Source organism: Rhinatrema bivittatum, chromosome 5 (assembly GCF_901001135.1).
Source record: "Rhinatrema bivittatum chromosome 5, aRhiBiv1.1, whole genome shotgun sequence".
NCBI lineage: Eukaryota > Metazoa > Chordata > Amphibia > Gymnophiona > Rhinatrematidae > Rhinatrema > Rhinatrema bivittatum.
Window position 1 is genome coordinate 127554470 of NC_042619.1, and position 21448 is coordinate 127575917.

General features: G+C 42.0%; 1 protein-coding gene across 4 annotated transcripts in view; it reads right to left on the reverse strand.

Moving 5' to 3' along the window:
• Positions 1-2718: 2718 nt before the first annotated feature.
• Positions 2719-21448, reverse strand: part of SLC25A30 (solute carrier family 25 member 30) — a 97496-nt gene continuing 78766 nt past the window's right edge. For all 4 annotated transcript variants that reach the window (XM_029602900.1, XM_029602899.1, XM_029602902.1 and 1 more), the window contains exons 7-10: positions 16903-17027; positions 12016-12154; positions 10531-10611; positions 2719-5550 (exon numbers count right to left, since the gene is read on the reverse strand). In XM_029602900.1, coding sequence (XP_029458760.1) covers positions 5509-5550; positions 10531-10611; positions 12016-12154; positions 16903-17027 — 387 coding nt within the window. In that variant the 3' untranslated portion in view covers positions 2719-5508. The remainder of the gene's footprint in view (positions 5551-10530; positions 10612-12015; positions 12155-16902; positions 17028-21448) is intronic.

Consider the following 21448-nt stretch of genomic DNA (forward strand, 5'->3'; position numbering starts at 1 on the left):
TTTAACCTTGTATTTCTCAATATACACTATTTGCATATATTCTGGGTCCAGTGCTAGTAGATTAATAAAAAGCAAATTTAAACATAAGAATATCTATCTTTTTGGCAGCAGCAGTCATGGTACTAAGAACATTTAATTTCCAACTGAAAAATCACAAAAAGGCAGAATATAAACTTTTAAAATAAAAATAGTACAGGCAGCCCAATATACAGTGCCTTGCAAGAGTCTTCACATCTTTATATTTTTCACATTGTCTAAAAATCTCTACAACATACTGTACACTTTCATCATGAAAGAATTATAGAAATATTCCAAAAGCAATTAAGAATACAAAACTAAGTCTTGATGGTATAAGTTCATATCCCTTGACAATACTTTTGCAACAGTAACAGCCATGAGTCATTTAGGATAAATTACTACCAACTTTGCACAGCACAATAGTGAAGGTTTTGCCCAGTCTTCTTGGAAAAGAGCTCAAGCTCTTTCAAGTTGGTGGAGGATCATCTGTGGGACTGCAATCTTCAAGTCTTGCCACAGATTTTCTATTGGCTGCTTTTCTGTGGTTTGATTGGGGTACTTAAGGACATTCACTCTCTTCTTGATAAGATGCTCAGTTATTGCTTTTGCTTTGTGCTTAGGATCATTGTCCTACTGAAAGGTGAATCTTAGCCTCAATCCCAGGTCTATGGCAGACCGGAAAAAGTTTTCCTGCAGGATCAGCCTGTTTTTACATTTTACCTCTCTTTCAATCTTCATAAGCCTCCCTGTGCCCACTACTCAAAGCATCCCCACAACATAATGCTGCCATCACCATACTTTATTTTAGGAATGGTATTAGCAGGATGATGTGATATGTTTTTTTAGCACTAAGAGCAAAAAGTTCTACTCTGGTTTCAGAAGACCATAAAACCCTCTTCCACATGTGTGCAGTGCTCCTTAAGTGCTTTGCAAACTCTATGCGGTACATCATAAGACTTTTCTTGCCACCCTCCCATACAAGCCATGTTTGTGGACTAATCTTGAAATTGTTGAACAGTCAGCATTTTCCCCAGTCTCAGCCAGAGAACTATATAGCTCTTTTAAAGTATTCTTAGGCCTCACAGTAACCTTCCATAACAGTTTCCTTAACCCACAGCTACTGACTTTGGATGCACAGATTGCGGGAGCAACTTGGTGGTGCCAAGCTTCCACTTCACATTGATAGAGCAGGAAATATTCAATAATTTCTTATAGCTCCCCTCCAATCTATACTTTCAAAATAACCTTATCCTGGATTTCTCTGGCAGCTCCTTGGTTAGGCATGTTTTGACCCTTGCTTCCAATTCGTTTCGTACAACAGAAACAGCTGTGATTGGAAACAGGTGAGCTCTATTTAACTTATTATGGGTGTTAAGGTAATTTGTTGAGCTGCTGCTAATTTGGATTTGCTATGACAAAGTGTGAACATTTATGCAATCAACACTGTTTTTCTATTAATTACTTTTCAAATATTTCTGCAATTGTTCTTTCACTATGAAAGTGTATGTTGATTTGTATTTTATGAACAGTTGAACATGAAAAATGTACAAAGGCGCAGGCCTGAATTTGTCAACAGGTACACTAGGCCTGTGCCTAGGGCAGCAGAAGTCTTGGGAGGCAGCAGGCCAGTTGAAGATTTGCTGCTTTCCAATAAAACTAATATAAATTACTAAAATACAGTGTAAAACTACTTTGTTTTCCTAACGTAATATAAAACATGGAAATGTTTGCCAATTTGCTTTAGAATTTTTACATTTTTCCCACAGGATCTAGAGGGTCTATGCTTTAGACCTTCTGCCCTCTGTTGTCCAACAGCACCTAAGGACTTCAAAACCCTAAATCAGTCACTGCAAAGACGTGAAGACTTTTGCAAGGCATTGTAGTTTATTATGAACCAAAATGTAATCTTTTTCCAGTTTTTGGCTCTCTACCATCAATTATACTACAAATCAGTATTGTAACTACTGAACACCTCAAACTGTTCCTTCTGCTTAAAGCAATTATTTAAAACATTCAGGTTTTACTATCTCGAAATTCAGCAAGAAAATATCTTTCAGAAAGGTCAACTTGTATCAAATTCAGCTTAATTAAAATAAAAAAAAAAGGAGCTTATAGAACTATTTGCATATAAGAGGTGTGCTCATGTTCCTCTGAAATTGTGGGACTTTATAAAATTAAAATTGACAGCACTATTGTGGTGCATTAATTCACTTGGTAAGATCAACCCATCAAGCTAAACTACTACTATAATTACTAGTCTAAAAATCCTCCCTGCTTTGAAGCAATACAGTACAAGAATCCTTGGTAACTTTTCAACTAAACCTCAACATTCTTACAACAAGGCATTTTGGTTTAATACCTACACAAATATTCAATATGCACATAAAATTAAATTACAAAATTTGAACAGTGTGGTTGCTGTGTTAGTCCACTTAGATATACAGCTATAGGGAATACCATCTCATTGGACTAATTTAATACATTGTGACTAGCTTACAATGACCTTGACCCGATGAAGGAATTATAACTATTGAAAATGTCACAAATGGTTTAAAGGACAGTAGACTGGATAATAGCACAAAAAACAGATCGAGGTGAATTTCAAGACCTGTGCATGCTGGCTCATGCTAATGGATGCAGCCACTTTATAACATACACACAGGTGCTTATAAAATCAGCTATATGCGTGTACATGTGCACTTTTTTTTTTTTTTTTTTTTTTTTTAATAGACATGCAGATATGCCGTGTCTACCTCGTAAGTGGGGGGAATTTTGTAAGGGGTGTGCACTAAGGCTACTTACCCTTTTCCCAGTTCGTCCATTGTAGGACAGGACTTTCTAACCACCTTGTTTTAAAGGCTCCCTTCTCCCCGTGAGACCCAACCCTTAAAACCCTACTGACGAGCCCTGATATATTTTTTTTATTTTTTACTTATACGCCAGCAATAGCAGAAGTAAAGTTTTGCGGTGGGGACCCCTGGTGCGTGCTTGTGTAAGTATTTGTGCACATCTCTTGGTCTTCCCCTCCCCCCCCCCCGCGGCCCCACCCCTTTTGAATTTTTTGATTTGTACGCATACCAGGAGATACACGTGTACATGGGTGCTTCTTGCGCCGGCCCGAGACGTTCATAATATCCTAGCATTGGCACGTGTAGGGCTTTTAAGATCTGCCAGATTGTGTATATAGGGAAGCTGGAGGAGGTATTGCTGGGCTCCCAGAAGCTCCATCAAGAGTTTAATTTTCTTGCATTTCTTGAAATGGATAAGGCATTCCTTTTCCCAATTTAGAGATGAATTTTAGAAGTTGGGTGCATGCCAAAAATCTGGAGATACATGCACAAGTCGGGCTCGCTTGCAACCACTGAATTTTAAAAGCTTCCCAGATGAGCAAATATCTATTGCCTGCACATCTCTAAAGTTTTCAAAAAGGGGTGGAGCATGGTCTGGAAGGACATGGCATTTCAAGGTGTAGCCAAGAGATGTGCGCATAAACTCTTATGCACCTGGGCTAACATCATATAAAAGTTTACTTCTGCTAGGAACAAGGTTTAAGTTTTAAAAAACAAAACAAAGGAAAGCCATTTCTCAAAGGTTTAAAGTGTCTGGGTAACTGAGGGGAATGCAGACTATCAAACCAGAGGGGTTTAGAGGATCTCTTTTTAACTATGCGAACTGGTGCAAACTGGTGAAACTGGCAATGGATGTGTGCCCCTTTTAGAATTCCCCGACTTGTGCAGTAGATGTGGGATTTATGTGCTTAGGCGCATGCTCGCTTAAAATGGGCACAGATATACATGCGGTCAGGCTATTTTATAACATGCACATACACGCATGCAAGTTATAAAATGGCTGTGTATCTGGGCAAGGGCCAACATACATGCGCCAAAAAGCACCCGCGCGTTGGTTTAAAAGTTACCGACCCCATGTATAGCATGGTGATTAAGTTGGTGGACTGCTGAATCATTTGTAATAATCTGTTTACATCTCAAAGTCTCGCTATTTTTTTTTTTTTTGGTTGATCTCTGATGACTTATTTTTGGTTTCATAGTGGATTGGGGTGGCTGTATCGAAATAATTTTGCTTTATTTTTAAAAAAACAAGTTTATCTAATGAAAAGGTATCCCCTTCCAACTTGATAGTTGACCTTTGTTTCTACAGAAAATTATATTTGAAATGAATATAGGTGCCTCTGCTTCCACAGTGTACACGTTATAAAAAAAAAAAAAAAAGTGTGCAAACAATACATCAGAAAATTACTTCACCAATACACGAAACTAAATTGGTGCCAGAGAAATAAAGTGTCTTTGTGCATTTTTTTTTTAAATAAAATACCTTAAATTGGTTCAATAAGAATTTCAACTTTCATATTAATTTGAAATCCACATAATTGAGTTCAGGGATGGAAAAATTCTAGGCACCCAGCTGCCCAAGCAACCAACATTTCATTTTTGGTACCTGCCAGGTCATGTTGTGCAACTGCAGCCCAGTACAGGGCTCTGGAGATCAAAACATGTGGCCTGAAGCAGATCTGCTGGAATAATCTTTGGGGAGGGGGGGGGGGGCCCTCTGCCAAGCTCAGCAGGAGGACAAGGTATTACAAAGTATTACTGTGACTCAGAAAGGGCACCCCTGGATCATAAGCGGTAAAGATCTGAAAATGTTTGTGGAGAAAGAGGATGTAAGGAAGGGGGGGGGGGGGGACACACCCAAAATTCAAAAGCCCTCAAGTTCCTGCTTTCCCCAAAGAGCCATAAAGAGTAAAAAATAAAAGCCCCCCCCACAAATGTGTAAGATACAAAGAAAATCAAAGTTTCCCTAGCTCCTAAAAAGCTGACTATAACTTAATTTCCTAAACATTTTTCCATCCCTGACTGGAATGTATAACAAAAACTTCTATACAAGCTGTACGATGAGCCATCTATGAACAATTCTCATTAGATACATTTGGCTGCTATGTACCCACTGATCCTGCACATTGCTTTTTCAGTGGCAATTAGATATTTAGTCAAGGATCATCTTTATGGCTACCTACAGTGTTAAAGTCATGTTAGTATGTCTGCACAAAAAGTAACAGAATAACCTTAACAAATAATTATTCTTTTGTTCCAACGCCAAAATATTCAGAGATATCTTGATAACGTAATTTCTGTAACCTGTCACATACTGAAGATTCCATGGCTGAAGAATTTTCTTGACAGTAAGCTGCAATGGACTTTTCCAAAATATGTTCGAGTGCCATTATTCCAAAGAAATGGACAGGCAAGTCATTGAGTTTGGGTCTTCAAATACCTGAAAAACTATCTTGCAATTCAGGTCACAGACAGTGCATGTGGTCACCTTATGCAGTTTTGATGTACATATTCTTATGAAAATATCCTCACTTCTTGCAGCATATGAGCACTGGGCTGATAAAGCATTTAAAAAGCATTTGTAAAGTTACTTTCAGTGACCTGTGACCATATGTATTGTTGCAATGTCTAATTCAATATTTTACTTGTCCATTCTCTTCAGCTGTTCATATGTCACAAAGAACTGGAACGGTTAGTTAAGGTAAATGTATAATTATAATGCATTTTCAAGGAAAATATATTCAGTTATCTAATATATCTCTATTGGGCTACTGAAAACATTAATAACCACCTCTATGAACTCTTATAGAAGCACTAGATACATAACTAAAAGCCTGTCTCACTTTGACTGGTATTAACAGACCCAGAGAAAATGGCAATGGTTACTTAACCTTGCATCTCTTACATGATCCACATTTATCTAACTGAAAGTAATCAACAGTTTAATATCAGCTTGGGGTGAGAATGAGTGGATGTGTATTATATACAACTAGTGATATCTGGTCTCCCACTTTCTGATTGCTTTGAATGTTGTAGTGTCTCAAATTCTAAAAAAACACAACAACCACAAAACCAAACCAACACCAGCTTCTTATGACCAGAAAAACTTTTTTGAATTTACAACTGAAATGTAATAGAGACTGGAAGTTCAAATACTAAAGACATTTTAAACACACACATGTTGGGTTTGACACAAAGTAAAAGGTATCTTACAGGAAAACGGCTCTCACTTATATTTACATTTATTAAAATTTGTTAATCGCTCAACACTAAGGTCTAAGCAAAATACAATAAAACATACATAAAACAATCAAGACTAAAATCATACTAAATTAAAATTAAATACACAATATAAAAACATTCTGGTGCAAGAAAGTTCCAGATGTTTTACATCCAGATGTAGTTCGTTTCTGGATGTATAATATTATGAAACGTGTCACATATATACCAGTTTAAATAAAGAAGCTTTTAACAGTCCTTTGAATGTTTTCAGACCGTTGCATAAGCGTAGCTCTAAGGAAAAAAAAAAAAAAAGTTCCGAAGAACCCGGACTGCAAAGGAGAAGGCACACTCTCGGGTAACATGAGGACGTGCTGTTTTTAATGAGGAGATCGTCTAAAAGACCTATTTGTGAGGATTGCAAATGTCTGGATGGTTGGTACATCTTTAAAAGAGCCTTAGATCATGGGCATGAGTGATTATTAATCAGTTTGAAAGTTATCATGCCTATTTTATATTTGATCCGTCCATTGATTGCAAGCCAATCCAAATCAATCAGGACTGGAATAATATGGTCATAACACTTGATGCCTGCGATCAAGCGAGCAGATGAATTGATCAGCATTTGTAGCTTTTGCAATGTGGAGATGGGAAGCCCTAAGTAAAGGTTATTACAGTAATCAATAATCGGAAAAATGGATGCTTGAACTATGGTAAGGAAATCTGAGGCACATAACTTTAAGACCAGACAGGACATGCAATTTTAATAAACCCTGTCTGGCTACCATTTTGATACATGGACAAAAGGAGGGTGTACAGTCTTACTAGAGTCCAAGACTTGACTCTAAATTGAAAAAGAAATTCAAGATGAATGAGGTTATCTGGGGAAAACAGCATAAGGACTGTGTACAGAAAGGAACTCTGTTTTGGTCATGTTCAAGGAGAGTTTGTGTTCTAACCATGTTTAATAGTGCAAACAAATATTTAGGTGTGCCATGGTGTTTCTGCCAGGTGGCGTGTAGATGCAATAGAAACTGGATATCATCGGCATAAATTTTGTAACAATCACTTAAACTAGCAAGATTATTAGAAACTGGAGCCAAGTAAATGTTAAACAAAGCAGATGAAAGGGAAGCAGTACACTTTTTGATAAATTTAGCACAGTTTTGTGTCCTCATATTGCCCTTTAAACCAATTAAACACACTCTTCATGCCCACTATCAAACACTATCCCATGGCACCCCACTACTCCCTCCCCAAATTCCCACTGGATCGTCACAAAAACCTTCTTCCCATCATGACCACTCCATTTACATAAATAATCGGTCTCACTACCTTCACAATCCTTCTCCTAAATACACACTCCATCTCCAAAAAAAAGATGCCTTAATCAATGACATCCTTACAGACGACAAACTTGACATACTAGCCATTACTGAAACATCGCTAAAGGATTCCGACACCGCCCTCATCAACCAATTACCGGTTGAAAATTATGACATCTTCTCTATCCCCAGGCCCAAAAAAAAAAAAAAAAAAGGAGGAGGTCTCCTCCTAGCAGCTAAAAAGGCCTTTAAAATCTCACACAAACCCATTCCCCCACCACACAAACTAGAAATCAGCATATTCACCGCACCCAACTTGCAAATATGCCAGCCTACGTGTCTTCCCCCCCCCCCCCCCCAGGGCTTCTTGAAAAGAACCCCTCCCTCCTAATTGAATACATTTCCAAACACACAACGTTTCACTCGCCTGCAATTATCCTTGGAGACTAACATCCATGTTGATACTACTCCTATCACACCTCCCTGTGATGCCATCCTAACTGCTCTAGACGCCCTAGGCTTCAAGCAGCTTATCTCTAACCCCACACACAGAGCAGGCCACACCTTTGACCTCATTTTCACCAATACCCAAATTCAAACCAACTTACCCATATGCACCCCTATTCCCTGGTCTGATCACTACCGCATTGACATTACCTGCACTATAAATAACACCACCTCTACACCCATACAATAAAAAAAAAAAAACAACAAACAAAAAACCATTCACTTCAGACGCAACTGCAAACAAGAAGACCTAGTAGCAGCCCTCACTATGAAACTCAACAAGCTCGACTTAACTGACACAAAAACTGCCCTTGACTCCTGGAACCACTGTACAGATTCTATAGCTAACAAGCTCTGCCCCATGCAATTTCGTGTGATTGACCCAGCTAAAAAGAACAAACAACCCTGGTATACCACTGAGCTAATATCCATGAAACACAACCTCAAAACTAGAAAGAAACTGGCACAAAAATCCCATCCCCTGCATAATTAACTACCTTCAGATCCTTCCTCCATACATACAGAAAAGCTATCGATAAAACTAAAAGACTTCTACGCTCACAGAATCCACAACCTCCAATTCAATCCTCGAGCCCTATTCGAATTAATAAACAGCTTAACAAAATCCAGCCCAAATTTCACACAAGACACCGACGATCAAGGCAAGTGCGAGGACCTAGCTGCATTATTCCACAGGAAAATTGACATTATGTCACATTTCCCCACCACACAAGCATCCACTGACTTCCACTTTGACAATACCAATGCAAGGCTACCTACACTTGAAAGTACTTCCTCATTGGAAATTGAATCCATCATAAAGAAAATGAGGCCATGCACACACCCATTAGACACCATCCCTACTAAAACCCTCATCACCATCCCAGACATTATTGCCAAGCCTATTTCAAACATCAACAGATCCATCACACTTGGCATCGTCCCTAAAAATCTTAAACATGCCATTATCAAACCCATTTTGAAAAAACCTACACTTGATCCATCCGACCTTGCTAACATTCGCCCCATTTCGAACTTGCCCCTAATAGCTAAAATCCTAGAAAAGTCAGTCAGTCAATCGACAATTAACTGAATACCTTGACGAAAACAACATTCTCTCGCAGTCACAATACGGTTTCAGATGACATCACAGCACTGAGACCTTACTTATCTCTCTGATTACATCCTCAAAAGCCTCGACAAAGGTCTCTCATATATCCTGATCCTCCTTGATATTTCTTCCGCCTTTGACACGGTCAACCATAAAATATTAGCAGAACGCCTCACTGACATTGGCATTACAGGTTCAGCCCTCCAATGGTTTCAATCCTACTTACAAGACAGACAATACAGTGTCCAGATAGGCAACTGTATGTCCAAACCCATCCCCCTCTAACAAGATGTTCCACAAGGTTCCTCCCACTCCTCCACTTTATTCAATATCTATCTCCTCCCCCTCTGTAACCTGCTATCCAAGCTAGGCCTCCCGCACTTCATTTATGCCGATGATGTGCAAATCCTTATACCTGTAAATGACACACTTCACAAAGCTACAGAGACCTGGAATTCCACCCTATCGGTCATTAATACTCTCTTGACAAGCATCTTCCTTGCACCCCAAAGCATCTCCCCACCCCTTCAGTCAAGCAACACACCCTTCTCCTCCACCCAACATGTGCGCAGCCTCGGCATCACTATCAATAACCATTTCACCTTCAAAAAATTCATTAATAACACAATCAAAGCCTGTTTCTTCAAACTACACTCACTCAAAAAACTTAAACCCCTTCTACACCTCAGCGACTTCTGCACCATTCTATCCAAAATGGACTACTGTAACGCCTTGCTCCTAGGCCTACCCAAAAGCATGCTGCAACCGCTTCAATTACTCCAAAATGCTGTTGCCCGGATCCTCACTAACACTCACAAACGCGACCACATCACCCCAGTACTGAAAACCTGCATTGGTTACCAGTCACTGCAAGAATAACATACAAATCTCTCACTCTCATCCACAAAGCCCTCCACGACCAAAATATGCACTGGCTCGAGGAACACCTTACTTTTCACAACACAAACAGGCCTACAAGACAGCAACACTGTATATTCCATCACCCAGTCTAAGCTCATCTCCACTAAAGCTCGGGCACTATCCTTAGCTGGGCCCGCCCTATGGAACAAGCTTCCTTCCTCACTATGTCTAGAATCATGCCCAAAAAAATTTAAACAGAACCTGAAAACATGCCACTTCAAACAAGCATACTCTGAACACACCTCCCCCCTCTGACCTCCATGACATTCTTGTAAATAGTTATATTTTTATGCTACATATTTTTATGCCATATACTTAGTTATCGTACTTTATGATTTATAATCCCTTTACCTAATTTTATTCGCATTGTTCTTTGCTTCACTGTAAAGCTCTTGTAGCTGATTTTTCATTTAATGTGAACCGATGAGATGTTCAACGTTCATCGGTATATAAAACTTCTAAAATAAAATAAAGTTCGGTGCAGGAAACAATTCACTTTTGCAAGTTACTGGAGTCTTTTTCAATGTTTCCACAAGTACAAAAAGATCTATATACCCACATACATGATAGAAAAGGATACAATAATATTCCAAGGACCAAGTCGTAACCAGTTTGGAAAAAATCCTTTATATAAGGCCAAAAATCCTTCATTCTTCCATGTCTGAAGGGGTAACACAATTATTTTAAAATCCTCTTAAGTCCCATAAACATGGTTAAATATTAAAGATCACATTCTGAATCTTGACAACAAAAAAAAAATAGCACCAGCAGATATACATATGCACTCTACACGAGTCATCATTATACCATTCAGTGTTGAACAGCGAGTAGCACTGAATCGCTATTGCGCTTACAGAGGTGTTGTAAAAAGTGGCTGGTTAAAAAGGAGATTCCATTGATAAAAACAGATTCAACAGTTCGTAAGTTAGTTTTTGCTGATGCTTCTCTAAAGTATGATATGAGAGATCCATGCTAATCTGAGCCAATTCAAGTGGCTCTCAAGCCCGAGGCAGCTCGGATGAGCGAAACTCGGCCAGAGTCGGGCAAGATTCAATAAAAAAAATCTATTTTTATACTGATTCAACTACTTGTGTTTGTTGCCATCAACCATCTTGGATCGGTTGCCGGTTTGTTTTCTTAGACTCTGTCTTATACATTTTTCTTAAAATTTATACATTAGATGTAAAAAAATTTTTGTGTTGACCTATTTAACCTAAAGTTGTCTATGAAGAAACAATCAAAATCCATCCTACCCTCCCAAAGTTACTATGTGCCAGTTTTTGCTGATGGCTGACTTCTAATACCAGGACTAATATGCCATGTGTCATAAGAAATTCATTTCTGATCACCGTGCATGAGGCAGATAATACACAGTACAGCACAGTAGTGTGAATTTAAAGAGGCGGTCTATGAAACAGTCAATCAAGACAGCTGAGAGCTCCCAATGGCTGAACAAAAAGTATGAGACTCATACTGAGCTAGCTTCTTTTCAAGAGGACTACTGTTACGGGCCAGGCTCATTTTCCTGCATACCTGAGCTTCCAGCCAATCAGCATCTGCACCATCAGTCACTTCTATTTATGGTGGTATTTGGGGGTGTGAGTGGGAGTATGAGATGTAATTGGCACAACTAAAGCAGAGGCAATCATTTCTGGCCCTATGAGTTATCTCCACTTAGGTTCTATTTTCTTCCCTCAATCCAGCCAACACAAGTATTTTTGTTAAGTAGTCAATCCACAGATCCCTTAGAACTGGCTATTTATGCATCTTGAATCATGCCCATAACTGTTAATGTTGTGTTATAGCTAAGATTTCCTCTCCCAGCAGCTATGAATACTATCCTGGCAGTGCTCAGAGACCCAGATGAACTAGAGTCAGGTTCTGGAGCCCTGCAAGGCTATCGAGATGGCCCAAGTCACCCTCTGTTTTGAAGAACATACAGAGAATTGTTCAGAGGCAATGTGGAAAGTGAGAAGAAACAATGGTCTACAAAAGAAAACTGTTTTTGGGCTCCCTCATCCTCCACTTACCTTCATTCCTACTGTGCTATATTAAAGTCGTTTACCTGCATTAAGCAATCCATTGTACCCCTGTAGCCTGAATGGGACACATCATGTACAACCTTTTGGTTCATCATGCGTGTTCTGACAACATCAACAGGATTTGAAGCAAGAGCTCCAGCTAAACCACAAGCTAGACTGGATCTAAAAAAAAAAAAAAATTAAAAATTAAAGAAGCCCGTCAACATACAGATTTTACACATGAAATTATTTTAACATCATTTTTATTGAAAGATTCTCATATACAACCATAAGTAGAACAGTACAGTGTTTAAACATACCATACATAGAGTAACAGAAGATCAATACTACGTGGCATTCCATGAACCATTAAGTAAACAAACTCCTGTCCACGACCCACCCTCCCTCCTCCCACCCTATTTTATAAATCCATATGTTACTCTTTAAAAGCTCCAACTAATACTTTATAGAAACTCTGCTTGTTACTCCCAGCAAGGGGAAAGGTCTGTTTGATAGAAACAAAGAAAGTTTAGTTTTTGGATCAATATGGAGGGGGACATATGTTTAAGGGGGTTTAATTCTCTGAGAGAGCTACTCCTTTACAGGTGACTTAGATTTTACGAGGAGACTGGGAAGAAAGAGTCATGGGTTTTGAGGCCTGGCCAGGCTAGATATTACAGGGGGAATCCCCTACTGCTGCTGTAAAGGAGTGGAAGGATTGTGATGGTTCGACCTGGGGAAGGTGTTTTGTGGTCTCTGTGGGAAGGCAATTAAGAAAGGGTAGCCAGAGAAAGCAGGTCAGCTTCCATCTCTTAGTGGTAGACGTTGATGCCAACATGGCTTCCATGGGAAATAGCTTGACCATTTTCCCTTCCCAGATTGAATAAGAGGGAGGGTGCGAACCAATCCAACAGGCTAAGAGTTTGTTTCACAGCAAGACTGGCTCTGTCTAAAACAAGCTTAGTGCTTTTAATCAAGGGTTGGGAGAGAGAAGGGGATGTGCCCAAATAACCAGAAGTGTAAATCCATTGGGAGAGGAACATGCACTATATGAGAGGACTTCTGTTGGATGATGTCCCAAAAACACTGGACAGGCCCAAAAACTATGGAAATAATAGTTTGACTTTACACTTCTCACAGATTGGTGAAGGGCAACATTTGTGTTTAAAAGCCAAAGCTTGTGAGATGTGTAACTGCCATATGAATCTATATTCAAATTCACATAATACTGCATTTTCAGATGTTTTGGGGATTTGAGAGATGTAGGTTTGTAGGTCAGGTAGAGTAAGGGATATTACGGGTCAACGAGACCAGCGAGTGATCGCCATCGTGAGATATGGGGAGGAGGGTAACTGACAAGTGCTTAGCAAAAGAGGTGCAAGAAGGTTTTTGATTTTTAGTGAAGTGGAAGAGTGTCACTAATTTAACAAAATATCGTAGGTTGGGATTCACAGTTAGGAGAGAATTGATATAATGGCAGGTTTGTAAATATGCAAAAAAAATCAGTACGGGAGAGATGGAATGACTTTTGTAAGTCTAACAAACTGATCAGTGTATTCGAGTTGGGCAAAAACAGTTGATGGACAAACTTGAGGCTGTGCCTGTACCAACACGGGAAAACCCCTAATGAGAGGCCGGGGGGGGGGGGGGGGGGGGGGGAGAATCAGGGTTTGCACAAATTTCTGTGAGGGCTGTAGTGATAGCTTTAAGTCCCATTTTTTCTTACAAAGGGCAGCCCATGCCTTACAACAGGCAGAGAGAATGACTTTCGCTGGGCATTGGAGTAGAGCAGAGAGAGCAAACCCGCCAAGCCAGGTTCTTATTAAATTGTGGAGGGAAAATAAGGATGAGGCATGTAACCAGTCATTGATAAGGAGCATGCAAGCCAAATTGTAATGACGAAGGTCTGGACATTTAAGTCCCCCTTTAACCCATGAGGATTGTAGGATAAGTAAGGGGAGTCTGGCTCTCTTCCCCTGCCACAAAAAGCAGGAAAATTCTTTAATTTCCCGTAGGTCTTTTCTCATAAGCCATATGGGAACCATTTGTAGCAAGTAGAGCCATTTATGAAGTTCAATCATTTTTAGAAGGTGAATTCTGCTGAATAAAGGAAGCAGGAGGAGATTTATCCATTTTTTAATATTCTTTCGGCGACATCGTAGAAGTGGCTAGACATTTACATTATAGAATGGGATAAGTGTGTCGGGATATGAATTCCGAGGTATTTCATGTCCAAAGCGACCCATCTCAATGGAAATGGTCCTGGCCAAGACTGTTGAAGTTGGCCAATTATATCTAGAGTTTCTATTTGTCCTGGTTTATTTTTAAACTGGCAAATTGGTTTTGGTATGCAAGAACTTTAGGTAGGGAAAGGGAGGGGGACGTTAAGAAAATGAGTACATCATCTACGAAGGTGGCCACCTTGAAGGATGTGCCCCCTAGTTCAAGCCCCATGATGGAGGTATCATCCGCAATTTATACTGATTAGTTAGTAATATTTTCTATCAGGCAACAAGTTTCCAACCTTTGGTGTATCTGGCTGGCTTTTCTGGCTTAGTATGTCTCATTCATTGATTTTGGTTTTCCCTCTCTTGGGGTTCTATTTCATTCTCTTTCCTTCACAGGAGCTTATTTTAATATTCTCTCTTCCTTCAATCTTTCTGCTCTTTGATACTGTCTTTCTCCTGGTGAAAAGAAGGAATTCTGGTGCACCTGTATTTGGACTGGCTGATTCGAGCCAAGTCTCAGGAAGAGAGCCACCTGATGACACACAAGGTGATCTCCTTATTGCAGGAGCTTGGTTGGGTGGTGAACCTGACCAAGAGCAATCTTCATCCATCCCAGCCATTGGAGTATCTGAGGGTCCAGTTTGACATGGGACGGAACAGAACAGTTTTCCTACCGGAAATTTGGATTCAGGGATTGGATGTCTCAAGTGCACTAGTTGATGAACATCATATGCCTGACAGTGTGGTCCTACCTACAGGTATCCTGCTTGATGGCAGTTACCCTGGAAGTGGTGCTGTGGGCAAGGGCGCATATTCGTCCTCTTCAGCGCGCTCTCTCGTTGGAACTCAGTCTCAGGATTGTGCAGTTCGGCTCCACTTGCTGATAGAAATCTGCTCCTACTTCCATTGGTGGTTGCAGGAGGATCACCTGAGAAAGGGAGTTCCCTTGTCCTCTCCAGCCTGGTTGGTAATCACGACAGATGAGAGTTCTCCACGGTTGGGGGGGGGGGGGGGGGGGGGGCTACACAAATAGGAAGATGCTTAGGCTTGCTTACTGGCACCATCACTGCGGTAAATGTGCTTTGGAGCTGCTCACGCTCAAAAAAGAAATGTGCCCAAAAAATAAGCACCTACAAGAAAGCGTGGCAAGGCGCATGCCCAACCTGTGCACCAAGTTAAGCACAAAGTTTGTGCACATAAAAAGCATGCTCAAACACAGAGCACACAATGCGTGCACAGAGCTGACAGTGCACACACAGACAGCCTATAGAGAGCATCAGAACACGCACAAGAGTGCACAAAAACAGCCGCCGCGGCCTACAATGCAGCATGCAAGAAAAAAGCCTAAGTGCGTGGCCTAGCCCCCCAGGAGCCACTCAACCCACCAGGCTGCCCAGTTCCCCAACAGGAGCGGGAAAGAATGTGCACCGGCACCACCACAACCTCCTTCGCGGTGACGAACTGGAGGATCTCAAGCATCTTATGGTGGGCATCCTCTTCCGTCAATAGGTGGAAAGAAATAGCCTCTGACATCGCACGGACATACTCAACGAAGGTCAAGTCCTCCGGTGGAGAACACCAGCATTCCTATGAAGGGAAAGTATCCGATGGAAGGTCATCGGAGTACACCAATGAAGCACCAGATGATTCCTGTCCCCCGGGGTCGTAAGGACCCTCAAGCTAGTCAAGGCCACTGAAAGAAGAGAGTCATGGAGCCCCTGGCACATCCCTGGGCGGGCCCCTAGAGGACCAAGGACCCGTCTGAGCCCTCGGCACCACGAGGCCCCTCATCTCCAGAGGAATCCCCCAAGAAGACTAACTCGGATGCCCTGTGTTTCGGTGCCCAGTGGGTCACTGAGGGATCATGGGGCACTGGCATTAACTGCGTTGGGAGGATATCAAGGTGATCGAGCAACGTTCCAGCCTAGTCACCACAGTCAGCATCGATGCGGGTGCCGGCCTCGAAGGCATTAGCAATGGCACAGGAATCGGGAAAGGCATCGGTATCTGTGGTGGGGGTACTGTCTTCCGATCACACAAAGCACGATCCACCACCAGGTGCACCCAACGCTCCAATGCCACCTCGAAAGCCCCAGCCGAGAGGGCAGGCTGAAAGGGGAGGGTCGATGTCTGGCACCGGAATCGGTGCAGACTGCCCCAGACCAGACAGACAGACGAGGGAGGATGGGGCTTCCTCGTGTCAAGGCCGCTTCAGAGGCAGGGTGACAAGCACCATGATCTGCATGTACCCGGTCCCGCACGCAGACGGGGACCAATGCCGGTGCTTGCAAGATCTCCCACGGTGCTTGGCCTGGTCTTTCCCCAGCGCCAAGGATGAGGAAAACAATCCTGAAGTGCGGGACTTCAAGGAAACCAAGACCGGATGATGCCCAGAATCTCCTTGCCCTGAGGGCTTCAGGGGAGAGATGGTGACAGAGGGATCGAGGGCGAACTGTTACCCTTGGTCCTTGGGCATCGACCGTGCCAATGCCAGAATAGAGGGCTCGGACTTGCCCCAGCCAAACACCTTTTCCATTTTGTCCAGCCTGGCCCAGCGGCCCTTTGGGGGTCATTTGAGCACACAATTCACAGACACGGACATCTTTAAACATCTTTTCAACAAGCAAAAACACAAAACAAAACACTCCATTTACTCTACATTACGAAAGGGAGAGTAATTTTAACCAAAGCTTTGAAACTTACAGGAAGTGAGTGAATATAGTATCGCCCATATGGCCAGACATGATGAGGTGTTTCTTGGTGATATCATAAACTGGTAACTCTACTCCAACAACAATAGCAGCTCTCTGAGCAGTGAGAGATACCCCCTAGTGAAACAAGCAAACAGTTTGTGTAAAAAAAAAAAAAAAAAAGTTAAAAATAAACACTCACATTGAAAGGAATATCTGACAAATTCCATAAAGCCCCCCAAAATTCATATCAAACTTATAAAAACACTCATATCACTTCATGCCACATTCATTTTTTAATTTCTCATAACTTGCCATTACAGAAACAAGACATTGTGGACATCTGATTTTACAAAACGGCAACACTGAATATTAAATTAACAAAACATGAACAATTACACAGAATAAGAAAATCTTGTCAATATAAAATATAAAACTGTTCGGAGTCCGAAAGATCTTTGATTCTGGTTAGAGAGTCTGCTTATCATAAAATGGGATTCTCCTCTATAGACATCAGGATGTATTAGCCATGTCGAGGATGACATCTGACAATCCATACAGACATTTCTCTAGCTCAGTTTTACTACTGAATATGTGCAGGAGTTCCCAAGCATGCACTGCTTCATGAGCCCCTCAGTCCACCATAGAGAACATAAAAAATTACCATGCTGGGTCAGACCAAGGGCCATCAAGCCCAGCATCCTGTTTCCAACAGAGGCCAAACCAGGCCACAAGAACCTGGCAAGTTCCCAAAACAAAATGAAGATCCGATGCTACTGATGCTTAGATTTAGCTAGTCAACTCTCCAAGGAGCTAGGTGGATACTAAACATGGTTATTTCATCCTGATATTTGTGGAGAACCCCATATGGTTAGCATATTCACTTTCTTTGCTGACAAGCAGGGTTAAATTAGCCTTGACACCTGGAGAGTCCCAAGCTGAGGGCTGTGTAGTTGAGCACTTACTGAATATACAACCTGGATCTCCTGCAGAGAGTGGATTACAAGGTGAACAGGCTATGTAAAAACAGTTTTCCCAAAGTTATCACTTCTTAATAGATTATCCAGGCAATAGTAAGACATGAGGGTATGAACTGATGACCAAGTTGCAACTTTGCAGCGGTCTTCAATGCACACAGCTTAGTTGAGCAACTGAAGTAGTCATGGCTCTTACTTGATGAGTCTTGACAGAATCTGTGATCTAAAGACCAGCCAATGCATAGCAATGCACAGTATAGTCTGTTAGCTGGTTGGACAATGTATGCTTGGCAACAGCCATACCCAGTCTGTTAGAATTGTAAGACACAAACAGCTGAGAAGACAGTCGTCGTGATGGGAGTTCTCTTCAGGTAATAGGCCAAGGCCCATTTACAGTCCGAAAAACAGAGGGTCATCTTTTTGTGCACATATTACTCTTGGGGGAAATGTGAACAAAATAATTTAAAGTTTTACACACACAAATTTAAAATTCTGCACAATTTATATTTGTTAAAAACAATATACATTACAGTCTTTAATTAATTTACAATGTAATACAGAAAAAAAAAGTTATTCTTAAAGATGCAGAGTTTTAAATATTTTGAGCAGTATTTCCCTAGAAGTACATTGTCAGTGTCCCTTTCCCTCCTCTCCCCTACTCTCCTGGCCAGACTCCTTTCACTTTGCCTTCTCAGGACCCTCCCCCCCCCCCCCCCCAATTCCTCTAACCTCTGCCATCTCTCCCTTCCCCTCTAGGCTCAACCCCTTCCACTCTATCACCACTCCCAGAGTCTGATCCCCTCTCTCAGTACTGCCCCTCACACAGGCTCCCTTTGTCCTTTGCTCTCTCTCACACACACAGGCTCCCTCTCTCTCTCATGTACATACACACCCCCCTCATACAGACTCCCTCTCTCTCTCTTGCACACACCTTCACTCAGGCTCCCTCTCTTGCACACACACACACACACACACCTTCACAGGCTCTCTAATGAATACACCCTCACACAGGCTACCCTTTTTCTCTCTCTCACCCCTCTGCATACTGGCTCCCTCTCACATACACACATATTCCTTCTCACAAACAAGCAGCCTCACATACCCACAATCCCTTTTTCGCACACACCAGCTCCCAATCTCTCTCACAAACACACTCCTTTACAATCTCCTCACAGACTCCCACTCTCTGGGACATCCACCTTCACACCCCTATACACAGCCTTGCAGTCACAGTCACACACACACAGATTCACTCTCACCAGGGCTTTCACCATTTTCGCCACAAGCAGGATGAGCTCCACTCATGGCATGCTGGGACCTGCGCCACCTCTGCTGCAAATCGGATGGGCTCCACTTGTGGCACAAGGAGCCTGCTCCATCTAGATTCACATGGAGAACTGGCCCCTGTTGCAGAAGGTCCCTACACAACAGTAGCCTTAACGACCTGCTGTCGACCAGATGATGCTGGAGGTCCACATACAACAACAGTCTCTGCAGCCAATTTTGGGCCACCAGAAGAAATATGCCCAGGAGACAGGCTCTCTTCTGCAGCAATCTACTAATCATAGGCCACAGAGGAAACACCTATATGGATTTCGTCTTGCAGCTAACTTGGGACAAGAATATAGAGTCCAAGCGAATGAGAGTCCTGCCTGCACCTTCACATTCTCTTGGCTCGCCATCAGATCCAAAAAGGGCAGACCCCATTGGAGACAATGAGCTGAAAGGCCTCTTCTGCCAGTTCCCATTCCCCTGGGTCTAGGACCAGACAGCTGAGATCCTATATGCCTGAACGTTAACATCCACAATGCAGATGACAACAATTCCTGGAGATGCTGTTCCACCCATAACAGGTTGTCCATTTCCCCGAGAAATCTGTTGATTTCAGGTTCCCCCTTGATGGATTTATGTAGTCTGACAACACCACAGTGGTGGCCACTCACAGCTCTCCTACTCAATCAGTCCACAAATCTCAGTAAAGCTAGCCAAATCACTCAAACCTCCAAAATGATTGATGGACCAACTCATCTCCTTGGGAGACAACTGCTCCTATGCCACCAGTTCCTGATAGTGAGCTCCACAACCTTGGAGACTTGCATACATGGTCACCACTATCCAGTTGGGGATGGCCAAGTCCAACCTCTTGGTTAAATGTTACATCTTCAGCCACCAGAGCAGAGCTTGCTCCCAAGACGCAGGAAGCAAAGAGCACCATCAGACAACAAATGTGAAAGATCCACATACCAGGGCTACTGGGGCCAATATGGAGCCACCAGGCAGACTCAGCCCAGATGCCTGGTAATCTTTGGAACCACTCTGTATCATGTTTCCACCTTGGCCCAAAGGTGTCTGCTCTCGACCAATCCTGTATTAGGGCATCAATCTCAGAGCACTTCAGATCTTGCCTGCAACTGAAAAATTGGAGAACCTTTGCATTCTCGCCCATTTCCATAAAATCCATGAATGGCTGACCCCCACCTGCTAACAATGAGGTCAAAAGCTCCGGAGAGAAACCATTCTCCTGGAACCAGAATCTGATGACAGATAAATCAACTTGCATGTTAGGAAATCGGCCTAACTAATAACATAATCAGTTGGTTTACTTCTTTTTTTCAACAGAGATCTTTTCAATTTAAGATAGGTAATTGCTGCTCTGAAAAGATCGAGCTTAAGACTGGGGTGCCCCAAGGTTCCGCTTTATCGGCAACTTTATTTAATATTTATTTCCTCCCAATCTGTCATCTTTTAGCCGGTCTCAGTCTAAATTTCTACATTTATGCTGACGACATTCAGATTCCGATTCCAGTTTCAGATACTCTTGATCAAGCTTTCAAATTACCATCTACCTGACTGCTATTAAGCAATTGCTCTGTCATATGAAGTTGGCACTTAACATGGAAAAAACAGAACTCATTGAATAGAAAACCAAACCATACTGTTAATAGCACGCTTATCTTGCCAGTTGATATTAAGTTAACTCTTGCAGAGTCAGAGATTTAGGGATAATTGACTGTCAGTTAAACTTCAAAAAAGCAAATGTTGCTTACCTGTAACAGGTGCTCTCAGGACAGCAGGATGTTAGTACTCACATATGGGTGCAATCATAGGATGGAGCCCAATCACAGAACACTTTTGTCAAAGTTTCTAGAACTTTGACTGGCACCTACTGGGCATGCCCAGCATGGCACTAAACCTGCAGCCAGCAGGGGTCCCTCTTCAGTCTTGTTTAAAGCTACAGGAAGTGCCGAAAAATAAAAGAAAATGAATCCAACATCGCGGGGTGGCGGGCGGCTTTCGTGAGGACTAACATCCTGCTGTCCTGTGAGAACACCTGTTACAGGTAACCAACATTTGCTTTCTCACAGGACAAGCAGGATGGTAGTCCTCACATATGGGTGAGTACCGAGCTGAGGATGTCTGAGAAATGCACCAAATGTACCTAAGATGTGCAATAGGCACAAGGACTGGGGAGGAATTTGGTAGAGGGCATCCTGAACCCTAACGGGCAGGTGGAAGGTTGTTGGTACGTCAAGTTGTAAAAAGGTTGTGCAAGACAGATTGGCCGAAGATGGAATCTTGTCT